This window comes from Vicugna pacos, chromosome 23 (genome assembly GCF_048564905.1).
Source record: "Vicugna pacos chromosome 23, VicPac4, whole genome shotgun sequence".
NCBI lineage: Eukaryota > Metazoa > Chordata > Mammalia > Artiodactyla > Camelidae > Vicugna > Vicugna pacos.
In genome coordinates, this window is record NC_133009.1 from 25,594,737 (window position 1) to 25,621,594 (window position 26,858).

General features: G+C 38.7%; 1 protein-coding gene and 1 long non-coding RNA gene across 7 annotated transcripts in view; one reads left to right on the plus strand and one right to left on the minus strand.

Annotated features, from left to right (window-relative positions):
• BPNT1 (3'(2'), 5'-bisphosphate nucleotidase 1) lies at positions 1 to 19,114 on the plus strand. 4 transcript variants are annotated; one of them, XM_072948728.1, is made up of 10 exons: positions 1 to 121; positions 4,637 to 4,775; positions 7,647 to 7,751; positions 8,437 to 8,544; positions 9,670 to 9,718; positions 10,948 to 11,039; positions 12,168 to 12,212; positions 14,911 to 15,108; positions 17,347 to 17,452; positions 18,473 to 18,684. In XM_072948728.1, the coding sequence occupies exons 2-10, from the start codon at positions 4,656 to 4,658 to the stop codon at positions 18,619 to 18,621; spliced, it is 972 nt and encodes a 323-aa protein (XP_072804829.1). In that variant the 5' UTR covers positions 1 to 121; positions 4,637 to 4,655; the 3' UTR covers positions 18,622 to 18,684. The 4 variants fall into 4 exon arrangements, with proteins under 4 accessions (XP_072804829.1, XP_072804831.1, XP_072804828.1 ...); XM_072948727.1 differs by lacking the exon at positions 1 to 121 and adding an exon at positions 123 to 261; XM_072948730.1 differs by lacking the exon at positions 4,637 to 4,775 and having other exon boundaries at positions 121 to 261.
• LOC140688768 (uncharacterized) overlaps positions 10,854 to 26,858 on the minus strand; it is a 19,327-nt gene continuing 3,322 nt past the window's right edge. Inside the window, exons 2-5 of one of the 3 annotated variants that reach the window (XR_012063576.1) lie at positions 14,233 to 14,303; positions 13,982 to 14,035; positions 12,878 to 12,931; positions 10,893 to 10,983 (exon numbers count right to left, since the gene is read on the minus strand). This is a non-coding gene — a long non-coding RNA (uncharacterized lncRNA). Of the gene's footprint in view, positions 10,984 to 12,315; positions 12,402 to 12,877; positions 12,932 to 13,981; positions 14,036 to 14,232; positions 14,304 to 26,858 lie in introns of those variants that run through there. The other 2 variants (XR_012063578.1, XR_012063577.1) reach the window with 2 other exon arrangements.

A 26,858-nucleotide genomic window follows, 5' to 3' on the forward strand; every position in this document is an offset into this window, starting at 1 on the left:
ACTAAGGAGAGCTTGGAGAAAACCCGGAGAAGCGGAGTTCTCCCGCGGGTCGGGAGTCTCACCGGAGAGCACAGCAGCGGTTCTGCGCCTGCGCCGAGATTCCCGCATGCTCAGTGCTGAGGTAGGTTAGTCCCGCATCCGCTGATGACCTAGAGGGAGAGTGGACGCTGTACCGGACGCCGCGGGGAATCTGTTGCTTGATAACGCTCTTTGGGCGACCCCAAAGTGTCCTTCGTCTGATTTTGTCCCAACTTTGTCACCGTAAGTCTCTCCTCTGCGGGTCAGCGCAAGGGCCTTAGGCAGATCTGAGTAGTTTATTGGTCCCCCAACTCCACTCCCTTGCACAGATACGAAGAGATTCAAGGGATTTACGTTAAAAAAAATTTACATGCATCAAATTGCCTCTCCAGATATTGCAATTTCGGACCTATACTCTTGAGCATTTATTTTTCTCTGTTGTTTTCCTGCCTCGGGGTCTTTTTATGGCTATATATTGTAGAGATAACAAGGCAAACCTAAACAGTGGGTTCGTTTGTGCACCTGAATCTAGACTGTTTTACACCTAAATGTAAATCTGATTAAAATAGCGGATATTCTTCCCACTTTCTTTCTTGGCGGTAGACTTACTTGATTTATTTAGTTTCTCTGAAAATGTAATTGCTAGTTCAAAAGATGTGTACATTTTACTTTTAATAAGAGTTTCAAGAAGGGAGGTTTCACTTTACATTGTACTGTTAATGCTCAGGCGGCTCTTTCTTTCTTCACATTATAGCCAACACCGGGCAAACTTTCTTGTCTATGCCAATCTTAGAAATGAACGATCATTTCTCATTGTTTTAGTTTGCCTTTTTTTCATAACTAGTGATGCTGAGCATTTCCTGATTTAATGGCCATTTTATTTTTCTAGGAATTGCCTGTTGGTGTCACTTACTCATTTTTCTGTTGGCTTATTCATCTTTTACATATTGATATATATAATATGTTTACATAACAAAAATTAGCTCATTTGCATAGTGTGAAACACTTTTTTTTTCTCATTTCGTCATTCCTCTGTTTTGTTTATGGTACTTTGGCTAGACATTTTCATTTTTATGCAATCAGGTTTATCAATCTATTCTGTGAGTTCTTGGTTTTTGTCATGTTGAAAAGTCCTTTTCCAAATTTATAAAACATCTCACCCATTTTATTCCCGTACTTTTATGGTTTCATTCTTAATTTTAAAAATCTTGCATTGATCTGGAATATACATTGATACAAAGAATGCAAAAAGGTTCTGACAGGTTTTTTTTTTAATTAGCAATTGTCCCCACCTTTTTTTTTTGCATAATTAACTTTCCTCTGTGATTTGAAATACCACAGTTAGTGAGTTTGGATCTGTCTCTGGAATTTATTTGATTCCATTAATCTGTCTCTTAAATTCTGTCTGGGACTAAACTGTTTTAATTACTATTGCTTTATATCATATTTTGATAACTGGTAAGGAGGGTATCTCTATTCATTGCTCTTTTTAACAGAATTTTTAAGCAGAATTTGCTCTGTTATAGTCAGGTTCCAAAAGATAATCTTAGTATTTTGATTGGGAAATAATTTATTTTAAGATCCTAATCCTCATATACTCACCACCTTTATATTGAATTCAAGATACCTCTCCCAGGCTATAAGAAGAAATGGATCATTTGATTCTTGTCGTTTTTATCCTTCTGAACGAGCTCTGTTGGCAGCTGTAAAGATTTCTTAAATGATGGAGTGTTAGACTGATTGCCTTAAATGTCATATAACCTTTTTTCATACTCTAAGCCTCAAGTCTAGAATGTTATGAAAAAGAACCTGTTTGGTGATTCAGAGTCACACTGGTTATCACATTACTTTCTAAGAGTCAAAAGAGCGTTGCATACACTATAAGTATTTTTGGCCTTTAACGCTGTTCAAATGTCTCTGCAGGATAGCTAGTGATGAGGTCAATCATCATAATAATGATTAGCCAGTATTATTTAATGCTTACCTTGTGCCAGGGACTGATTTAATAATTACACTGTGTTTGAGAAAGCTTTCAGAAAGGTAGTGTTTTAGAACCAAAAAAGTGTAAAACTGCTGGAGGAGGAACTACAGTGGATGCAATCTGAACTGCTGTAAGGAAGTTAAGGACTTGCAGGTCGCTTTTTGGCCTTTCTTTGTAGTCACCTGTACCCTCAACAGGTAATTCCTATTTGGGGTTCTTGGAGGGGACACAATTCAAAAGGCTAATAGGACCCTTTTTTAATTTTTTTAACAGATTTTGCGTTTTAATCATATAATCAACCCCATTTTCTTTACACAGAGAGCCAAAATTGTGTTCGTTTGTTTAAAAAATATGTAAGAAAAATATTAGGGCTAGGGGAGAGCCTAATATGTCATTACTAATTCAGTTTGGACCAGAGAAGCACTTCAGAGAAAATGGTAGAAATATTTTCTCATTTGCTAACTTAAATTCACAGGATCTCTTTATAAATCACTGTGCTTTACATCAGAACTGATGTTTGACACTCTTATAAAAACTGGTAATCGCTCTAAAGGTGCTTTATCAATACAGTGTACATTTTATGGGGAGTATAGTAGGGAGACAAAGCCTGAAAGTTTTCTTTAGAAGGAAATAACCATGGACTTGGCAAACCGAAGAGGAAGTGGTTTAGTTATATATGAAGCCTGACGAGGCTAGGATGATTGCTCAACTGGCTCAAAGGTAAATGATACCTGTGAAAAGTTAGAACACCATACAGTAAGGGAAAATGATCTGCCTTTCACAAACGGCATCTCATAGGACGTGGGAACTGCATGAGCATATCAATGCATATTAAAACATCCTCAGTGGTTAAGACATCTGGGTGGTACAGATTAGCTGCCTGAAGACTGCCTCTTCCAGTGCAAAATAAATCAGACACATGGCTGGTCATGGATGTAAGGGAGATAGGTCGACAGAGTGTTTGATAAATTATTTCTCCTGTTTTCTATTTGAAGTGTTCCTGAATTAGTAATCATCGTAAAGGATTTTTCCATGTGTCGCACCCAGTATGTCAAGAAAATGAATCTAGCCTGATTATGATGTAATAAGATAAACAGAATTCAAAGATATAGAAACTCATTTTATTTTTCTCTATTCCAGGTAGCTATCAGTCACAGTATGATATTCATTACTTTACATCAGTTTCAATTCTGTCTTCATTCTGAAGAGTTTCAAATATTTCACTCAGTTATGTTCAATTACGTATTATCCCTGTGAACAGAATGTGGATGATAGAAAAAAAGATGTAAAGAGGTTAAAAGGCACATCAAAGCAAATATGCAACCAGAAATTGGTGGTAGAATGATAACTCTTGCTGAACTGAGATTGATAATGTCCCTTCTGTGTCTGTGTTGTATTCCCTTATTGCACTGAAAAAATGTTGACTTACTTTGATTTGAAATGGGAGAGTTTTTGTCACAGATTGGTTCCCTGTAAGCACTCTGAGACCAAGTACAAGGATGATGTACAAGAGGTTTTTTAGGGAGTGTTCCTGAGATCACTCATGAGAAATGTGAAGAAAGTAGAAACGAGCAGGGGGCTGGGAGGAGTTGGACTGGGATACAGCCCCAACTAAGGCTCCGCCCACGCCATGGGCATTTGGAAGCTAGACGGCCCATCAGAATCGGGGTGGCAGCCCAGGTGGAGTGGGGGGTGGCCTTTACACCCCACTGTTGACCAGCTTCTGGTGAAATGACTCTTCTCAGTAGATGAATTCCCAAAGAAAAGGGACAGGTGAAGACCATCTGCTCACAGCCCTCTCTACAGCTGGGGAAGTAAGTCCTTCCACCCCAGAGAGAATCTAGGTGGTGTGTCCTGGCATCAGAACAGTCAGTAACATTGTAGGGTTTGAATTTGTATTTTCAAAGAAGAATTTACTTGATCCAAAAAACTGATTTTTCCATACTTTTCACTGGGCCAGAAGCTACTTGACACTCACTACTTTTCGGAATGGTTGGTCTTCACTCCAATGATCATGTTGCTTGTTCCCCTTCTTTGGCTACTGATGAGGATAGTAGTAAATAACCGGCGGGTTGAATTTTATTTAATCTCTGAAAGACTGTTCACTGATTTTCAGAGACTAAATGTAATCACATGCAATCCCTCCCCTTTTTAATTACTTCCCCCATACGCTCACATCCCTTGTGCTACTCACACCTCTCCTGGCACTTACCAGTTTTATGTTATAGACATTAGGTTAGAGTATTTTACCTGCCACCCACCAAAATATCAGCTCATTAAAATGAACAGATATTATATTTTGTATTTTTAGCCCCTGAAGCACCTTCCACAGCCTTTGCACTTGACACAAGTCATACCTAAAACTTTTCCACATGCTCATAGGCTTGTGCCAGGTTTCCCCATGCCTCAAAGTGTCCCACCTGCAGAGAGAAGGAACTCTGCAGAATTTTGAGGGAAAGCTAATGCTGAAGTGGAGTCTTTTTCCAAATCTCTTTTAGTAAGTACTTATTAAAGAATCTACACAGTTAATTGAAGCAGTCGGAAGTAAGCACTCTCTCTATATATATATATGTTGAGTTGAATACAAGTAAATGAAACCACTAGTTGGCTTTGAAAGTAACAAAACGTCTCTCTCAGTCTCCCTTTAGGGCATATCATGGCTTCCAGTCCCACTGTGTTGATGCGGTTGGTGGCCTCGGCATATTCTATTGCTCAAAAGGCAGGAATGATAGTCAGGCATGTTATTGCTGAAGGAGACCTGGGTATCGTGGAGAAGGTACTGAAAGTCTCATCTCGTTTCATACCAACTATTTTTTGTTACTTGAATTTTAGCTAAAAGGATGTAATAATCTGGACATATTTTAACAGTGGAAATAATCAGTGGCTTCCTTATGGAGAGTGCAAGACCTTTAGTTCAAGTGGGCTCCACTTCTGCTTTGAAAAGGACTCCAGGCTGCCTACATCCAAAGCCTTTATTTATGTAACTGGCCCCTCTGACTGCTGTCCAGCTTCAGAGCACTGGAACCAAGCTTCATCGCCTCAAGTAATATATTACATGTAAATCCTTGGTGAACCCGACATGTTTGTAAAATCTGGCGTTTAAATAACTATCCATTACATTCAAAGCTTTACATTTTTTTTTCTTCATGGAAAAAAACCCAAAGCAAAATTTTTCTTTTCAGTATGGTTATTAAAAATGTAGATAAATTAACAGAAAGATAGTTTGTAGTGATAATTGATTCTTAAATGAAGTCCCACCATGCGTATAGTCTAGTTTAAAATATAATTTCTTCCACAAGATTTGATTATGACTTTACATTACAAATTTTATATGCAAGTTTCCATGTATTAACTTTTTGTTATACTCTTTAAGGAAGATTGTATTGTAATTTTGCCCGAGTGAGAAAATTTTAGGATATGATAAACATCTTAATGATTTGAAATAGAGACATAATTAAGGCACTCTTTTATGGTAAGTCAGGCATCTAAGGCTATTAGCATAAAAAGTATTACTCACATATATGAGTAAAAAGCAACTTAGAAATAAGTTCCTGTGAATTAAAAATTAAGAATAAAAATCACACAAACTAGTGAAATAAATCTCATTTCCCTTTTTGATAGATTTATGGGCTTAATAGTATGGGAAATAGATAGAGGGTATCCTGATTTCAGAAAAAGAGATTATAATAGTCTCTCATTTTCCGCTTTCAAAAAAATATTCATGGTATTCATAGTATATGACATCTCCCATCCCCCATCCTGAGCCACTGTTAGGTGCACTCATAACTGGGTGAACAATGTTATACCCCCAAATTTTATTCGTGATTCACTTTTCAACCTGGGAAAGGGTCATTGGTGACATCACAGGATTCTGATGTGTATATCTTTAACAAATACAATTGTATTAAATAACAATTTTTAAAAATTGATTGAATGCATCTTTTCAAAAGTGTTGTGGAAGAAGAGGCTATAGAAAGGATGCTTAACAAGTTTGTCAATAAAATGAGGCTGGGCTAGTTAATGTGTAAGAATAAGTTTTCAAAACACTTGTAAACTCTTGAGAAAAGTGGGCCAAATTCAACAAGGTATTACAACAGGAATAATTATAAAGTCCTCTATTTATGTTCAAGTAATAAGGGGTAAATCTGACTCAAATGTGTTTGAAAAAGAGGTTTTAGTTGACCACGTCCATGCTCAATGATAAACCAACAATGTAAAACAGCTATTTCAGAAGGCTACTAGTCTTACTATCTTTTTTTTTAATCATTTTATCTATTATGAAACATAGGAAGTAGAGAAAAACAGCAAAAAGTACAAAATCACCCATCATGCCACCACTGCTTATATTTTAGGTCATATCTTTCCATATTTTTTTTGTTAGCATCACTTATTTTGTTTAAATTGATTTTATGTTGTGATTCTATTACATGGACCACTTTGTAGCTCATATCTAAGGAGTAATAGAAATCCAGTGTTCAGGTCAGAAAAAAAGTTAATAATCTTACTGTCCTCTCTACTGGCCAGCACTTCTGGTACTTTATATCCACTTGTTGACACCTCACTTGAAAAGAGACGGGGCAAGATCAGATTTGTCACACAAAGTATCCAGAATGGTGAGCTCTGGCACCACATCAGTAGAAAGGGCAGGAAATAACCTTATTCCAGAGAAAAGTTGGGAGAGCTTTCCTCAGAGTTGAATGGCTCTCATGTGTCTTTTTTTTTTTTTTCTCTCTAGGCAGTGGTCTCTAAACTTGATTTATATATAAGTAATCTTCATATTCAACAATTCTTTTAAGTAGTTTCATTCCATAGATATTTATAGAGCACCTACTCTGTGCCAGACACAATTCTTTAGGAAATAAAGATCTCTGCCTTTGCGGTACTACATTCTAGCAGAATTGTTCTTTACATTGAGTTAACCAGCAAACTTCAGTGTGGCATAAAGGGGTTGATTTTCGTAATCATTCCTTATCTCATTACAAAGTGTTACAAACGTTCTGCTATTAAAGATAAAATAATCTGTAAATTCACCTAAACAGGCATGTATAAATTGCACCACGTCCTAATTCTCTGAAAGCAAGGTAACAAAGGAAGTGGTGACTGTCTTTCACAAGCATGACCTGGTGACATATGGATTGAGCTGAGTGCCATAGGTATTAAATATTACTGCTGTTCATTTTCATATTTTTATAGTTTTAGAAATAATAATTTTGAAATAAGAAATAATGAATCGTTCTGAGGATCTGTTGAATTATTATTAGTGAGTGGAACTTATGAAAGGGTCCATAAAAGCAATACTTTTTAAATAACTAAAGATACAGATTTTAGCTCTAACTGCCTTGAAAATTTATGAATTTCCTATCTCTCAACTTGTTTAAGCAAAAGATTAATCCAGAGATGTTATAAAAGGAATTTGTGAACTGGGAGAGAAAATGTTCTAAGTAATTTAAAAGCTCCTTCCCAAACTATAGCCACTGTAAATCCCATGAGAAAAGATAAGCCAAGTAACTCTGACTCATTTGGTGTTAAGCTCTATGAACCATAAAACAGACAGTGTAATTTAAATGATACAGGTACTTACATATGAGGCATCAGAGAATAACTTATTTCATATTAGTTCTGCCAAAATTTGCATTCTGTGTTGCAGACCTGTGCGACAGACCTGCAGACCAAGGCAGACCGATTGGTTCAAATGAGCATATGCTCTTCGTTGGCACGGAAATTTCCCAAACTAACAATCATAGGGGAAGAGGTAAGGCTTGTCAGGATTTCATATTTTAAATCTCTGTTTACCAGACAGCTTTGTAATTGCCACTTTAGTGATTTCAAGCATTATATCTAATGTTTTAACACGAAAATAACTATTGTGTTCCTTGGACTTTCAGGAAATGTCTGATTTTAGAATATTTTGGTCCATTTCTAGGCCACATGTCTCAATTCTTAACTATAAATGATATGGTTACTGTTAATGACTTTCAGCATACAAAGTATAAGATGGGCAGTGGTCTAAAACTTTGGAATAAAATGGGTTTTATTGCTTCTGTTTTTGTTTTTGTTTTAATTAAGGCTTATCTGCATGCTTGTTCAAAGACTAACACAGTGAAGGTGAAGAAATTGACAGACATTGCATGAAACTGAGTGTAGATGTATCTGATGTCAGAGCCACTAGTTTAAATAAGTTTACAGTACTTAAAAATTCTTTTCTTTTTAATCCCTGTTCAGGATGATGAAGTGGGGACCCTTTGTAATCAACTTTGAGGAGCAATATCTAGTTGTTTTTATAGTTTTATTCGGTTTGCTTGAAAAGCTCTGAACATAAATGGTGAAGAGTAAGGACCAGTGGAACCTGTGATGCTGCGTTTCTTCCTGTGACTGAGGCAGGGGGTATTCTGTACACACGAAGCGGCTTCAGTAATCATCAGTGTCCTCTGCTTTAGGACCTGCCTTCCGAAGAAGTGGATCAAGAGCTGATTGAAGATGGCCAGTGGGAGGAAATACTGAAACAGCCATGCCCGTCCCAGTACCGTGCTATCAAAGAGGAAGATGTATGAGCCACTTGATGACTTAACTCTCTGTTCATCTTCATTTTTTGCCATAGTAAAGGAAATAAAATTTGCCATAATGATAGAAAGTTGGTACTTATAAAATAGGGACAACCAGGAACTTGAAATCTTTCCGAGCCAACATAGAAGTGTCCAGCAACCATATGGGATGTCTGACCTGTTAACTTGGGGTTCAGCTTCTCATCCTATTGATTTCCTCTCCACTCTAAAACTATAATTAAAAATGCTTTTTAGGAGAAAATCTAATTTGTTATTTAGTAGTAAATATTTCACTGGTAATTGGACCTGGAAGGAGATGAACTAGATTGCTACTATGTATTTTTGGAAGGCCATAAAAATTACCTCCATTGCTTTCCATAATTGCTTAAATCTATGGCTTATATCATATAACTAACATACTTCTTTAACTTTTGAATGTTAATTTATTTAACACAAATTCATTGAGCACTTACTGTGAGTAAGGCATTTTGCTCTGTGATACGGAGCATACAAAGAAAAGACGTGGTGTCTTCCATCAGCAGTATGCCCCTACAAATTCATGTCAAGTGTTGTAATTCTAGTGGTTAATGGCCATGTATCCTGAATCATGTTAGGAGTCCTAAGGTAAAAGAATTTCTTTTTAATCCTACTGCCAATTTTATAAAGCATTCATTTTTCTCTGGCATATATAGACTATGTCCTTAATATAGAATACATAATCAGGCTGTCATTTTTTAAAATCAGCATTTTATGTAAAAATAAGTAGCAACTACACAATGTTCAAAACATTTTTGGTGCCACTTTAAAGTCTTCCTTGTATCACCGTATTGGGCTCAGGATGTTCATGGCACTGTTTTTTAGTGTTCAGGTGACAATAAACTTTTATTAGTTAAGCATTTCATATTTAAATTTCTTAAAATCAAACTTTTCTCTAATTTACATAGACTTATTCCATGATTACAAAACAATAAGTTTTTCTTTTTTTTTAACTATCACAAAAATGACATTGGCTTAAGCCATCCATAATATAACTTCAAAAATGAAAAACAAAACACAGTTTTAATTAATCTACTTAAATCAATTTTTAAAGTTTTAAATGCCTAATTTGGATATTTTCTCTTTTTTTAGCTTGTGGTCTGGGTTGATCCTCTGGATGGTACCAAGGAATACACTGAAGGTTGGTATCTCTTCTGTGTTTGACAGCAGTGGGACTGGTATATGATGTTTAGTTGTAAACATTTAATATCCCTCAAATACCACCCCCACTCATACTCCACCACTCCCAGAGTTCTAATGTCTGCCAGGTGAGAATAGCTAACGTTAAACCAGTGTAACCAAAGGGACTATGCTGAACCCCCAGCTCTATTGGGGTGGAAAAACAATGAAAAGTGTGGCTGTACCACCTTGCTCTGCCACCTCCACCGTCCCAGGTCCACCCCTCTCACTCCCCTCATCTTTGAGCTGCTAACTCAGTTCACAGCCTCAACTTTAAAGATGGGTTTTAAAACACAGTAAAAGATTTCTCCTTTCTGAAATTATCTAAGATGAGAAAAATTAGAAAGCAGCAAATTAAATTAAAATTGGCAACAGTGAGTAAGAAGGGCCAGGCTCTGAGCCAGAGTTTTAGGTTTTAGGAACATAGCATAAGCTTAGGTTTTTATTTTTGAAATAAAGATCTATATAGGTTTTCTTATATTAGTTCTCAGCTTCATGGCTTAAAAAGGAAAATTTCTCATAGTTACTAGAGAAAACTCTCAGTCCTTGGATGAGACGTATCTACAATGAGTGAATCACGCAGTAAGTGTGTGTGTGTGTGTGTGTGTGTGCTGAAAATGTCTCTAAAATCCATTGAGAAATAGGGGAACTCTCGGTGTGTGTAAGCACACCTACGCAGCTTGTTTAGATCTCGAGCCCTACCTCCAGAGATTTTGATTCACTAGCTCAGGGAAGGAGCTTGAAAATCTATATTGTAAAAATTGAGCCAATTAATTCTAATGCTGCTTGATAGTCCTTCAACCCACTTTGAGAGACCTTAATTTAGAGGCTTGAAATGCAAGTCTAGAGAGTGACCTAGCAGGTAGGACTGAGCTGGGCAGTGGTGGCATGGGGCACAGAGGAATCTAATGATAGTGGCTGCAGAAGTATGGCTGGTTTATTTAACTGGTTTCCAGATTGTACTAACGCGACCACGGAGTATCAATTCAGTTAAGTGGCCACAGTCCCTACTTCTGTCTCTGGCCCGCTCTCCCTTAGAATCTGTGTATTTTGCCAAAAGTGGGATTGATCATGATGAGTCATTGCAAATTCCTTACCTTTACTACAAAAATAACTCGCGGCAACTGATGTGCTGATGGTGTGTTATCACATGAGAAAGTCATATGATGGATACTCATTCCTTCTGTAAAGGTCTTCTTGACAACGTGACAGTTCTTATCGGAATTGCTTATGAAGGAAAAGCCATAGCCGGAGTTATTAACCAGCCATATTACAACTACCAGGTATTACTATAAATGATACCAAATATTTTGTTACATAAATATTTATGGTGGTATGGGATTCCTAATGTTATCTCATCCGGTGGTTTCTAGCTTGGATGTACATCCAGTCAACCTGGGGGAGTTTTTCAAAGTACGGATTCCCAGGTCATACCCTAGACATATCGAATCAGAACCTCTGGGGGTGTTAATGTCAGGAATGCATATGATGTGTGTGTGTGTACACAGACACACTGTATGCACTACAGGCTTTTTTTAGTATGTGCCTGATGATTCAAGTCATAAGCAGAAGTTTGGAAACTACTGATATGCTTGATCATTGAGACACCTGACTTACAGGTGGTTCTCAAAGCACATTGACGAAATGAACCATTTCAACTGGGAAAAGATGCTAGCCATGCTATTTTCCAGGTAACACCACATAGGGCCTAAGGTACAGTCAGCACTGATAACAGAAGTAAACAGGCTCTTGCACTCTTTTCTCTTATTTTTGTCTCTCTCATCTGCTTTGACTTTCCATTATACTCCCAAGAAGTTGTCTGCCGTAGAAGCAAGAGGCTAATGTGATTCCAAAGCAGGAATATGCCATTAGATCACATTAAATGTTAAAGGAAATCGATGAGATAAAGTACTTATGGTATTTATATTAGTGCAACCTAGATAGAACTTTGGAGGAACAAAGTAAGCAGAGTGGGGACTACTACTTCTCAATTTCCAATTTGACTTAAGAGCAGGATTAATCTTTACTTCTAAGGTAATTTTGTTTTTCTTTCCTGCCAACTGTATGATTATAACTTTTTATTTATAATCATATGCTTCTTAAGATTATTTAGCAAAAACAGTTATGCATTATATTGGGAAAGCCTCTCATATTGAATGGCTTAGGACTCCGTTAATTCTTTTAACATGACTCTAATTTGTATGCAGTATCATATGCAGACACAGGTTTGCAGTTATCATGTAAACTTTAAAGTAAGCTAATACTATTACTTAAAAGAGGGGCATTTAATTCATAGATAATATTGTACTGCATGGCACCTTTCATCAGAAAAAGATCTGAGTGCTTTGAAGTTGTTAACAGTTTCTGTCACTTCTTTTTAAGATTAGAAAAACTGTATTCATTTTCCACAGAACAATGAAAAGCGGAAGTTAAGGGAACCCAGGAATGAAGCAAAGGTGAGAAAAATAGGTAGGCTTTTGGCCCCACTAGTAGGTAGAGAAGAGGTAGGCACCGTGTGGTACCCCAGGTAGTCACTGTCCAGCCCACGTACCAGCTCATCTTCCTCAGTTCTGCTTCCCTCCTTTGTTACCTGTCTCTTCACCACATTTCCTTCCCAACACTCTCTTCTCCTCTCTTGCTTATGCCTAAAATTTTGTTGCAACAAGTAGACAAGTTGTTGAGCTTTGTGGGTAGTATTCAAGACTGAGTATTCAATTTAAAATCATTATCATCATAATGGCTAAAATCTTATCAAGAGCTTACTGGGTACTGCCAAACCGAAGAGATTCACGTGCGTTATCTCATTCTAATGCTCACCATAATCCTTTAAGGAAACCTTTATCCCTGTTTTAAAGAAAAGGAAACTGAGACAAAAAGCTTTCCCTAGTTGGTCAATGGCAGGTCTGGGATTCAGACCCCGGTCCAAGCTTGTGGCCATTACTCTATATTGCTCTCTTGAGCCGGATATAAAAGACTTTGAACAATCCAGACTTTATTCTTGCTCCTAACAGGTACTGAAGCTGGTAGGCACTCGAAGGAAGGAGCGCAGCACAGTGTGAAGCCCAGTCTGTCTGTGTAGCGGAGCTGGCTTCTTATCCAGTGTGAATCTTAGTTAACTCACCACTAAGGGGGAAATGTTAGCCTTTATTACCCCCAGACAGTTGTTGTGGAGACTCTGAAAGAGAGAGACAGTGAGAGAGGCTGAGAGGTCAGGACTGCAGAGGAAGGCCAGCTGGCTGCCTCGTGGGATTGCATTTACCGCACCACGGCGGCCAGATTCCATGGGCCCGTCCTCTTTGCCAACATATTCATTTACAGAGGACATGAGTTTTTAGGGACCAGAAAGCTCACGTCCACTACTTAGTATGCTTTTTTTTCTTTTTTTAGAATAACTGGAGAGCTGAATTAATAGATTTTTTTAATGGAGGCATTGGGGGTTGAACCCAGGGCCTTGTGCATGCTAAGCACTGCCGCTGAGCTACAGCCACCCCACAATAGATTTCTTGAGAGCATGGAATTAGACTCAGCAGTTAAGCAGAAGCATAATGAGCATATAGAGCCCATTGTTACTTTTCAGATTCCAGCCTCTCCTGTGGGGTAGACTCAGGAGGAAACGAGGGAAGCACACAAATGGATATTGAGCACCAAGTGCTTGCTCTTTGGCTCCTTTGTTGCCCCATTTGCAGGGTGTGCTCTCAGCACACAGCCTTCAGCTGTCAGCCTCTTCGGGGAGTGCCTCACCTGTAAAGAACCACCTTGCCAGTGACACGCCCCTTCCCAAGGGAGTCCACTTCCAGTGACCAGTTATTGGAGGGGTATAAAGGCCTGGCATTTCAACCCAGTTTGGGGTGTGTTCTCCTCAATTGGGCACAGCCCTGAAAAGCCATTCTGGCTCCAGAACTCCCCACAAGGTCGGCTGAAGCTGTTGTGTCTGCATCACCGCTCAGTGTCGCCCCCTGTCCACTCAGGCCGCCTTCCCTCCCTTCCACGGATGTTAAGCCCATGGGTGCTCCTTAATAAACATTCTCCCTATCTCAGAGTCCCCTTCCCAGGGAATCCAACCTTGCAACATAAGCGTGCTTCACTGTCGTAGCACCCAGAGTACTGCAAGAGGGCAAAAAAGATGATGTGTTCGAAAGCATTTTGACAAGTAAACTGAGATGGTACAGTTCAGTGATGAAAAATATTGGCTTTGAACACAGTTGAGCCTGACTTTGATTCTTACCTTTTTAGAGTCCTTTTCAGGTTTCTTAATGATTCCAAATCTCATTTTTCTCACCTGCAAAATAAGGATGACAATACCTACTTCATGGGATTGTTCTGGGGATTAAATGAGATAACACATGTAAGACACTTAGTGTGGTACCCAGTACATGTTTCATATTCAGTAAAATATATGTCTGTCTGTTTACTATATTAATATAATGGTATTTCAGTGACTTTGTGTTAATCATTTGGTGCATCAGGTTTACTTGCCATGAAATACAGGTTATGTTTCTCTAGATGAAGTATAAGTTGAAGCAATATGGTGGAAAATTCTTTGGGCTCTGCAAAGGAAAATACAGATTCTGAGATTGCATTGTCATTGTCATTTTACTGCCACAATAGTCAGTAAAGTCTTTAACCCTGACCCCATTTTCCACGGCCACTCTTCAGTATTAGCTTGTTCAGTCGCTTTGTCTCAATAGAGCAAAACAGATTATCACCATGACCTGTTCCCATAGTAACATGATCCTTACTGTTCCTTGGACAGTGAAAAAGTAGTGATCAATCCATGGTATCTCATTTCCTGGCAACTTAACGTACCTTTTGCGAACAGCTGTTTTCAAATACAGTAACGAGATTGTCAGATAAATCTGAGAGGAACAGGAATCAGTATATGATATTTGCCTTTCCTGAGGACTCCGGGGAATAACCAAAAATTCCCTTCAATATCTTTGAAACCCGATCACTATCCAAAAGAACAATGAGAATAATCAGTTGATTCTCTCAGGTAGAGTTCTCTGTCGATGATACTGTTGTTGTACTTTATAACATTATCATGTTTTCATTTAAAAAAAATCATGCTGCTAATATAAGTAAATGTTCTATCTGTGGCGAACATTTTTCTCCAAGTGATGACAAGCTTTGCTGCTGTTTCCCCCGCTGACATAGGCAGGCCCGGATGCTGTGCTGGGGAGAACAATCTGGGGAGTGTTAGGTTTAGGTGCCTTCGGGTTTCAGCTGAAAGAAGTGCCTGCTGGGAAACACATCATCACCACCACCCGGTCCCATAACAGCAAGCTGGTCACTGACTGCATTACCGCCATGAACCCAGACGATGTGCTGAGAGTGGGAGGAGCGGGAAATAAGGTACGAAGACCGTCCGTCATCCACTTCCAAATGCAGCTGAGTCACGGAAAGCCATCCTGAGCTTGTGAAAAAATGTGAACTAAGAGTTTGGGAGAAGGGCTTCAAGGTGGTAATTTGCCGTTAAAGACCTATTTCAGCAACACTTGAATTTATTTTTAATGTTGTGGTTCAAATCTTTTTTATCTAAGAGAGGGTAGTCATAATATAAGTCATTAAGATAAGACCCTGTGCCTCTTGCCAGCCCTTATTTTCTCTTACATCCTAGACCTTTCTCCTACCAACTCTAAGGATGGGCCTCCCCGCTCCTTCCTGGATACTCCCCCTATTCATTCATCTAGGCTCCCAGCCACCTGAGAAACTTATGAAATGGAACATAATTTGATCTCCATCCCTAGCCCTGATCTCTTCTCATCTGATTGTCCCTGGATAGCATCATGATGACATCCTTCAGATATCTCCGATTCAGCCCAATTTGAGCCATCCTCTTTCTACCTGCCCCAGACGTGTTCCTCTCCCAACCCCTATCTGCCTGATGGCACCGCCATTTTCCCAACTGTTGTAGCCAGGCACCTGAAAGCCACCCTAGATTCCTTCCTTTCTCCCACCCTATCAATCGGGTCCTACCTCTGGATCCTCTTAATTCTTCCCTAATGTCTCTTCTTGTCCATCTCAACTGCCAGTGCCCTAGTTGAAGCCTGTCATCATCCCTCACCCAGACTTTACAGTAGCTTCCAAATTGGTCTCCCCATTCAAAGTCACATCTTCACAATGCCACTAGAGCAACTGAAAATGCAAAGCTTACCATATGTCACTCCCCTGCCCTCAATCCCTGGATGATTCTGCTTCACAACAATTTAAAATCCAAGCCTATGAGAATGAGATGCAAATTCCTCTATATCCTGAACCCTGAACACCCCCAGGCACATGCATCTCACACTTGTGTGCCTGGCACAGGGGAGGCAAATAATATTTTTTCAACTGAATGGAATTCGTTTCTCCTCACCTACTGTTTGGAGGCAATAATCAACTATTTCTAGATTTTCTAAAAGCATTTACTTATAAGAGGATGAAAAATGAAAGTTTAAAAATAATGGTATTTGAAAAAACATTTCAAAGTAAAAATATACTCCTGGTATTCACTGAAATATGATTCCTCTTTGGCCCTACTTTTGTAACTACAAAACCCAATTACCTCTTTTATTCCCAAGGGGCACCCTTCCCGGTAGGAACCAAGTTCCCCTCCTGTACAGCCCCCACCTTATGTCCTATGAAAAGAGCTTGTCGGGCAGTTGTTAATTTTCTTACATCAAGGACCTCTTTGAGAATCTAATGAAAACTACAGCCTCTCTCCCCTCAAAAAATATACCTGGCACAGTTCTTGGCACATAGTAAGACTTGACACATATTTGCTAAGTGAAAGAAACAGCTTTTACTGGAAAGTCCACAGCAGGGTTTAATCATTTCAAGGTGTTCTTGAATACAGTAGTCCTAGAAAGAATGACTAGTTGCACTGTGTTCACTGAGGTTTTCCTCATCCTCCCAGGCTCTTCCTCTCAGGTTTTAAAGTCTAAATTTTGCAGTACTCATTATTTTACAGTATAACCGAAAAACAAGCCAAGTGATGCACTGAAAGCCTGATAGCAAGTTACTGTTGGAGACACACAGTTTCTACCAGTGACCTCAGTTTTGTATGAGTATTACAGGAGTTACTAGGATGACTATTTAAAAACTGGTTTTTTGGTAGCAGAAACAGCAACAGATATGATTCCAAAACAAAGACTTATGAAACTAGCTTGTCAGACTGGTCAGCATCGCACATCTGTCAGGACTTATTACAATGTATACATTATTGTGCTAGTTGGTATTTCTGTACCCTTTATATAACAATGCTCAGATTTCTAATAAAATTTTAAAACTTTAGTTTTTCTGCAACAGCTATATATTGCTTTTATAGTAAGAAAGAAAAACAACATTAAAAAAGAAAACTTTAACTTGGAGGCTGCTCAGATATCCTTGTGGCTTCTTTGACCACTTTTCCTCCCTCAGGTCACTATATTATCATGCATGTATCCTATATATTTCTTCATAATACTCATGTTATTGAAACCTGCCAAGGACTTTAACCTAAGTTGAGTCTGACAGAGGAAATGAAATAGACTCTATAGCAACAAGCAGTTTCTCTTATTTGTACCTCCGTCATTTCATGGTCCAGGGGTAACACTGACCTTAACCTTACAGATTATTCAGCTGATTGAAGGCAAAGCCTCTGCTTACGTATTTGCGAGTCCTGGATGTAAGAAATGGGATACCTGTGCTCCAGAAGTCATTTTGCACGCTGTGGGAGGTCAGTCCATTGTATTTGGGGGAATTTATCATTCTTACACAGTTTTTCTATCATGCTAGGATATAATATTCCAGTAATACTACTTTACCTAGACTCTTAGGATATAAAAGACAGAAGGTTACAGATTATGTAGTCCAACCCCTGCATTTCTGGTTGAGGAAGTAGATTTCCAGTGAATTCATTTTTCTTTAGTTATAGTGTCTCTTTGGGACCTTGATCTGCATACAGTTAATTAATGAAGCCCTTGTTAATTGATGGCTTTAATGATTTGGGGATTTCTTTCCTTGAAAAGTAAAATATTCATCATCATTATCATCACTCCACTCAGTTTCTTCTAAGCCACCACTGGTAACTATCTCAGTGCTAGTGCTAAAGATCATAGAGTTAAATTTTTTTAATCTGACTGAAAATATATTGCAAATATATACACAGCAAGATGATTTTTTTCAATTCCAAATAGACATCAGGTCACGTCTATTCTTAAACCCCTGAGTTTTATTTTATCATTTCTTCTAGCAGAATTTTGTATTGATACTTCAGCCTGTTGCATGCCAGGGAAGTAAAATTCATCACAATCTTCTCATTAGAATGTTAAATGAAACTGTAATATAATAGTTATGTTTTGTGAACATAGTTCACTTAAATTCTTACCAAATAAAGTATTACCATTAAATGGTAGAATGAAGGAAACACTTTTGAAACCAGGAATAGTGGTGATGGAATATAGCTAATAGGAAGAGTAATCACCATGGGAAAAGGGAAATTAATTGATACTAAGAAATATAAATTGAAAACGCTAAATGAAATTGTTTTAATCAGGGAGGAAAATATAATATTTTAGCCTTTTGTTAAGTTTCTCCATAGCCTTAAATTGTGAGTGAATTAACACTTGACTTTCGTGGTCACGCATTATCTGCTTTATTTTATCCAGAATTATTTGGATATTATTGCATAGGGAAGCAAGAGGAAACGACTAGAAACACAATGATCATTGACGTTATGTTGGTGTTTTTTCTGTAGGCAAGTTAACCGATATCCATGGAAATGCCCTTCAGTATAACAAGGAAGTGAAGCACATGAACTCGGCAGGAGTCCTGGCCACACTGAGGAATTATGACTACTATGCAAGTCGAGTTCCCGAATCTGTTAAAAATGCACTTGTTCCTTAAAGGAAAATCTCACTGACTTAACCAGGAGGACTTGGTTCTCAAAATAATACATTTTAAAACTAATTGGATGGAACTAGAGCGCCACCTTTACCTTATTCATGGTTGATCACCAATTTATATTTGGTTACTTAGGAGGAAAAAAAGAGAATTTTTAAATTTCTTGATTAATGAATCAACCAGACCAATTCTGACATCAGGAAAAGTTGTAAAGTCAGTATATGTCACATTTCTTTTCCTCCTTTATTTGGAGAGATGAGAGGAAAGTTTAGTTCCAACTGGCTACCCTGGTCGAGTGCTTAATCAACATTCCTGTTTCATACCAGATTTCTTTAGGGGGTGGAACCACAAGTTGTTACCTGAATCTCATTCTTGTTTTTCACAGTAATTTAAAAACTTTTCCTACTCCCATTATGAATACAATAAAGTGTCATTATGCATATCGATGAAACAGATTTGGGGGAAAAGTTTCTTAATAATAAATTATTTAATTATAGCTCTCTCTGTTATTCATGAGCTTTTTTTATTTTTAAGTATTTGAAAATTAAATACTGTCTACTAGGGACGTGACTTTATTCCTGTGGCATCATTATGCTGCTGAACTGTGAAAAGTTAGGCCATTGCTCTTGTTCCTTTCACGGGGGGATTACAATACAGGCTATCAAAATTATCCTGACATTCTGCCTAGGTTTTTATTTATTAGGTGTATGTCCCATGCTTTTAAATAAATTTCTCTGTTATTGGACTAAACAAGTGGTTGAAATTAATCATTCCCAAACCTACTTTATGTCAGAATCCTATAGGAAGCTTTTCAAAAAATGTGACTTCACAGTTTCCATCCTCACAATTTTGACTCTGTGTATTTTAAGACAGCTACTCCAGGGACTTGATAATGTTTAAGTGTAGCACTCACTAGGGGAGATAATGGAGTACTGGCTTACAGAGTAGCTGCTGTCCGGCTGGAGGAGGTCTCTGTGGCTTTGACACCCTTGGCCCCTCCATCTTGCAGCTCTCTTCTCATTGTACTGATTTTCTTCTTCCCCCTACAGTCTTGTCCCCCTTCCCTTAAATGTCGGTTTTCACTAAGATTCTGTTCTAGGTTCCCTCTAGATGATCTAATCCACACATATGGCTTCATTCAAGGGCCTTTTACCTATAAACTCCAAAATCTGTATCTAGCTTAGAACTCTCACACTCTAGATTTCTTTGATGCCTCATGGATATCTCTGAATTATTAAGTCTAAAAACTCTTCATTCTTGCCTAGCCCTCCTTATTTTATGAATCCTCAAGATGATCCTGGTAATCAGCCATGATTGGAAATTACTTTCTTCTAAGAACAGAGTTCTCCACAAACAGTGGACTCAACCTAATTAAAAAAAAATCTAACTGCAATGTGAGAATAACTTTGAAGATATTTACAAGCTCCTGTATAAAAACGTGAGTTATCCAAGTGACACATTCGGAAGTCTACATCCTCTCTCCACTCCCGTTGCTTCTACATTAGTTCACACACTCATACCCCTTTATTTCTTCCTTGAATCCCTGCAGTATCTTCCTGACTGATCTTCCTTCCTGCACTGTTATTCCTCTCTAATCCATCTATCATTGTCTCCAAATGATTTTTTAAGAAAGTCAGATCTAGTAATGCCACTCACTTCCTCAAAATCTTTTGTGGCTTCCTATTGCCTGTAGGATAAAATGCAAGTTCCTTATAATGACTTATGAACCTCTTAATGTTATAGCTTCTTCCTTCTCCAGTATTACCTCTCATCACTGACTGCAGCCATGCTCAACCATCTACAGTTCCCCCAGAATACCAGGGTTTCTTTCACTTTGGCCTCCATTCATTCCATCATTCATTTATTCAACAAATATCTTCTGAGCACCTGCTATATGTTAGCCATCGCTCTAACTACCGAACATTCAGCAGTGGACATATGTCTGTTCCTTGTGAATCAATTCAGATAATACAGAAATAAATGAAATTAGGTTGTGGTAAGTGCTAGAAAGGAAATCAAGTAGGAAGATGGGGTAGGAAGCAGCTGGGGGAGGGAGGGAGGGCAGGCGGTGGATATCCTGTAGGTTAAATGGGCATGTCTTCTGAGGAGGTGATGTCTGAGCTGAAAATTGGATGAAAGAGGTTAACCATGCCAAGAGTTGGGATTACTAGTGCAAATAATAAGCACATTGTCTCTGAGAAGAGAGACGAAGAAGAAAAAAAAAAACAAAAACAGGAAGCCAGAGTGGGCTGAAGTAAAGTGAACAAAGAGTGTTACAAGGCGGGGGTGTGGAGGTAGGCAGAGGCCATGTACAACCTTAAAAAATTTTTTTAAATTATTTTAAGGGTTGAGGGGAAATGAGAGTGACTAATAAAAGATATGCTGTTTCTTTCTGGGGTGATGAAATGTTCTAAAATTGTGTAATAATTGGATAATTCTGAATATCCTAAAAATCACTGAATTGTACACTTTAAATGGGTGAATTGTATGGTGTGAATATCTTGATGAAGCTGTGAAAAAAATTAAATAGCCACATGTGGCTAGTGTCTCCCATACTGTACAGCACAGCTGTTTATTCTCCTGCTGGTCTATCAATATTTTAACCACCACTCACATCTCTAGCAAGACATTCCAACTAAAAGGTGAAAATGAGTCAAAAGGTACAAACTTTTATAAAGTTACAAGTTATAAACTTTTATAGAGTTATAAAATGAAGACGTCATGGGGAAGTCACAGCATAGTGACTATAGTTAAGAACACTACTTGAAGTTGCTAAGAGAATAGATTTTAAAAGTTCTCATACCAGAAAACCCTTGTAATTATGTACGGTGACAGGTGTAAGTACACTAAGGGTGATCATTTCATGATATATATAATACTGGAATCTTTTTTTAAAGACATCTCAACTAAGCCTCAGTCTTATAATATGCAACTGCTACAGGATATTTACATCTAGACATCCTAGAAAAAGTCTCAAAAAATCAGTCTGGGACCAAATACTTTGCCAAACCTGTTTTCCCTCCTATCTTCCCATCTAAAGATGATGACATGACCACCCACCCAGCCACCCAGCTGAAGTCTAGCAATAAACCCAGACGTACCTGCATCTCTCTCACCCTCCCCTCCCCCTGCATCCCATCGGTCACCATCGATTCTGCCTCCCAAATATGTCTGAAACTTGTTCTCTGTTCTCATGTCTACTGCCTTAGTTTAGGCCTTCATCTTTTACCTTTTCTCATGGACTTAACATCTTAGCTGATCTTTCTACCATCAGTTCTGCCCACTCCAATGCACCTGCACTGTTACTGTCAAAGTGATCACTGAAGGTGTTCAGAAACAGATTGTCTCGTTAGTCACTTGTTGGATAAATGATTCCAGGATCCTCTGTGTTTGTAGTGCATTGTATGGTAGAAGACACTCAGTATGACAATAATTTTGAAAAGAGATCAAAGGATTTCTCAGCAAATAAACAGCAATATTCTCCCTATACATCATAGAGGATTCAATCACTCACTAATAATCCACATCTGTGATGTGCAGGAAACTGTGTTGGATCCTTTATGAAACTTAATACCAAAGAAATTTTAAAAGTCACACTAACAGGAGTATATTTGGAAGAGAACAGCTTCAAAATATCAGATAATGTACTACAGTACTAGCACCATGTAAACACATTGCTTACTATATAGAAGGAAGCTATGACCAAATCTGGAATAGGTATCCCCAAGTGAGACACGTGACGTATAGGCTGACGAAGTGGAAGTGCCCGTAACCATGGAGAATTGTGACATTCACCTTGGGGTTCTTAATAGTCATAAGAGAAATGCTGAGCATGATGATACAAGTTTCCCCAGCTTAATGAATGGCATTGTATAGCACTTTACAGTTTCCTCATTTCCCCCCAAGCGTTACCTCATTTAACTTTACTGAAGTGTTTTTGACACACTTAGAAAAAATAGGCATCATCCTTTGGCCATTTATGACACTGTGACCAGGAAAAATAAAAGGTCCTTTCATTGTTTTATGGTTGAATGAAATTATGAGTTCATAATCATAAATAAAGCAGATATGCAATAGAAGGGCCAACACAACTCCAGGAATGGAAGTAGCAGCATGAGGAGCTTTTTGCTAAGCTATTTTAAAGGGATAAATATAAAAACAGAAGAAGAATCTGACGAAAGATGATTGCAGACTACTCTGATTTCAAGTGAAACATTTTGTCTAATTTACTGGCTGAGATACACCATCAAGGGAGAATATGAGGCTGGACAAGTTATGGGACTATCTTTCCAAGGCTTTTTGCTTTTGTATATATATTTAAAAGAGGTTCGTCTGTTAAAATGGTGCCTGAAAGGCTATAGACAAGAAAATGCAAGATTAGTACACACACAAAGACTAAAGACATTGAAAGAAGGTGATGGGTGTCTTCAGATCTAAGATCTGAGTCATGAAAATCTGGGAGAAAATTATTCCAGGCAAAGCAAAATTGCGAACAGAAACAAGGTGTGAAACAAAAGGTATCGTCTGCAAGAAGCTTACAGTACAAAAGACAAAACAGGCAATTATGGTCTGAAACAGTAAGACTGAATACAGGATGTTAACAAGGCAATGATAATAAAAGGTCTAAGTTGTGCTAGTATGTTCTCCTTTTTTGGAGAGCAGCTGTAATTTGATTTTGTTCTTTTAAAACAGGTCACAAACAGAATGATATTACAGATTTGGAGAATACAGCATTGAAATATCCCTTTAACTTATCGTGAAGTTGAACATTTTGTCCAAAGGGCATTTTAACGGGACAATAGTAGGTTTGCATGTATGTGGAGAGACAAAGATTGACAGACATGCTATTGCAACTGTTAAATTCCTAGTGATGACTAGAATATTGGAAAGGAAAAGCAATCGAAGAGAATCCATTATTTCTAGCAATCAATTTACTGGAACAACTTTGTGAACTTTTCCCGAAAGTAGTGACGGGCTAATAGCATCTGAGGGGAAGAGGTGCTGCCAAAGAAGACGACGCTGTTGGTTTCATTATGCCTGATTCAGAGCAGGGAAGGGTGATCACAGTGGAAATTTTCATAAATTGGTAATGACATTGGAACGGTTTCCACGCCAGTGGCCACTGCAGTCTCCGTGCCCTCCTCAGTCACCTCCGTGTTGAGCTTGGGCAGGATTTAGACACGGATGAAACTTTCATAGACTGAGATACAGGGAAGTCATTCTGGCTTACACATGAGTTAACTCGACTTTTGGGCTAACTAAAACAGCCTGTTTGTGGCCTATCAAACATACATTGTACATCTGCTTTAATTATTAAAGAAAAGGGCACACTGACCAGAAGTAAAGGATGTCCATGTTAAAAAGAAAGATCAAATGGCCCACCTTCCTGGGATGACGATTCTGGTCCTCCTTTGACGGCAAGACTCCCTTCCCAGGTGCCAAGACCCTCCTGTACGTGATGTATGTGTATGTGTGGTCTGTTTCCTGTGCTTTTGTTCTTGTTTTTGAAACCTTGAAGAAATGTATCTCTGATTTGTTTAATCTTTTTCGTTCTGACAAGATGCAACATTGTGCTGAAAACTCTGCTTCTCCTGAGCAGCTGCTGAGTAATCCTGGAATTGGACTTCCGGGCTAGTTCGGTTTGGGTCCAATAAACCTCTTTTCTATTCTTATTATTGATTGTTTTATTGATTGTTTTCATCGACAACACCATGACACCACAGCTCCTGGTCAGGCCTGAGAAGTCGGCCCCCTACTGACTGAAGGTGTCCACCATCCCCAGAGCTCCCAGCACGGCCTGGAGGTCATGGCTCGCTTCCATTGTGAACTGAGTGCAAACCCACGCCTCTCCTGTTCTTCCTGTGTGAGCTTGCCCAGGCTATTAATTCTCACTGGTGAGTTTGTCTTTGAACTTGTGCAGGCCATTTACTTCATTTGGCAGCAGCAAAGTCACGTTCCTACCAGCACGATCAATTATGCTTCCATCAGCAACACCATGCTTCCTTCGTATGGCATTTCTAGCATCTTGGCCTGCACACCCTCCAGGAAGGTGAACTGAAAGGTCTTGCTTTGTTTCATCGTCTGCACCGATTTGCTCACATCCTTGTTCAGCCAAAATTCTCCCTCTTCAGGAGACTTTCTTTATCAAGGTCCTGATCCCACTGCCCTTTGATAGAGGACTCTGTGCACCTGAGACGGGACGGCAGCGCTGCTGAGACAGCCCTTGGGAAGCAGGTCGTTGAGTTTTTTCATTTGTTCGGCTTTTCACCCAGGAATTAATCTTTCTGCTTGCTTCTGCAACATTTACAAAATCAGCAGACTCCACACTGACTACGTAAAATTTCTTAACGTTATCCAAACATTCCTGAAGAAATTGATACAGCATTTCTCCGCAGGGTCTGTTAGCAATGTTCAGTTCATTGGCATCAGTGGGTTTCTTTAATTCAGTCCAAAGCTTTTGAAACTTCCTGACTTCAACATGGTCTGTTGTAGCTCTTTGTTTGGTGTTCATTAAAGTAAAGCACCTTCTGAATTTCAAATGCAGTATTTTCTCAGATCTCTACACAGAGCAGGCCTAACGCTGATGAGACACCAACAGGGGAAAAGAAAATGTTGTCCTCTTTTTTGAGTTCCGGAACTGATAAAACAGATCAAATACAAATCGGGTGTTTGGTTCACTGAGCCCTGTGCTAGTACTGTCAAACTAAAGACCTATCATGCTTTTCATTTTTTGATTCATATTTTCTTCACCTCAAACTTTTCTTTTACATGAACTTTTGAGCTGCAGAATTTGGCCTATAGATCTTTTTAAATAAAATATTCCCTTTCAACTTAAGAACAGGGTACACAAACTTTTTCCTAGTGCTTTCCACAGCTATTATGAAGAAAAAAAAGTTATCCACAATTACCATTTTCTTTCTTTAGCATCTGCTGAAGATGGCACATATGACAGCTTTTATAATTACAGTTCTCTCTGCAGTTTTCTGTAAGAGTCACAGCCAAGAGTAGAAAACTGTCTCAATGACACCACCACATACACAATACAAAGATCTGTATGCAGTCAAGACGCTGAAGAGTTTTTAAACTTTGTTACTACAAAAGTTTAGTCTCTAAAGCTTGCCCCTCTGTTAGCTTCCTAGAGCTGCTATGACAAATTACCACAAACCACATGGCTTAAAACAACAGAAATTCATTCTTTCACACTTCTGGAGGTCAGAAGTCAAAAATCAAGGTGTTAGCAGGGCTGGTTCCTTTGGAAGGCTCTGAGGGAGAATCCATTCCATGGCACGGCTCTCTCCTCACTTCCGGCAGTTTCCAGTGGTCCTTGGCATCCCTTGGCTTGTAGCTGCACCACTCCAGTGTCTGCCCGTCTTCACATCTCCTTTCCCCCTGTGCATCAGACCTCCCTTTCTAGGAGGCTGCCATTTGGAAATCCTTAACTGTATTACACATGCAAAGACTTTATTTTCAAATAGTGACGTTTACAGCCATTGGGGTCTAGGACTTGGGCGTATCTTTTCCAGGGGACACAATTCAATCTGCTCCAGTCCCCAATGAACCACACCTCCTGATATTCATGCCTTTGTTTAGTCCCCTCTTCTGTATCTGGGTGGGTCCTGTGACTCATTGGTCACCAATCTAGTGCCTTAGAAGTGATGCTGTGTGACTTCCAAAGACAGAACAGGAGAAGCCTTGCAGTTTTGTCTTGGTCTTTTGGAACCTCCACTGTTGGGGTAGCCAGCCACCATGTAAGAAGTCTTACTACCCTGTTGAAGTATCACATGGAGAAGACCTGAGAAAATGTGGACAAGCGGGGTCCAGCTGAGCCCAAGCTTCCAGACTTCCCACCTCAACACCTGATCTAAAGTCCTTTTGCAACTTCAAACACTCTAACCTCTAGTTAAATGGGGCCAAATAACCTCACTTGACATCACTTGGGGCTTCTATTCATTACTCAGTCAAGGACTGCCCAAATTTCTAATGCACAAAAATATGATAGAAGAAAACGGTGGTGTTACTTTAAGCTACTAAATTTTATGGTGGTTTGTTAATAGCAAGAGGTGAACAGAAAAACTTACTTTGAATTTCTATCTTTTTCTGTTGTAAATAAACTGCAGATTGAAACAGGGGGACCAATAAGAGTTATAGAAGTTTAATTGCAAAGAACTGATTTCTAACTAAAGCATCAAGAATCTCATTAGATAAGGAACTAGACTAAATTATTCCTTCTCCAGTCCTTA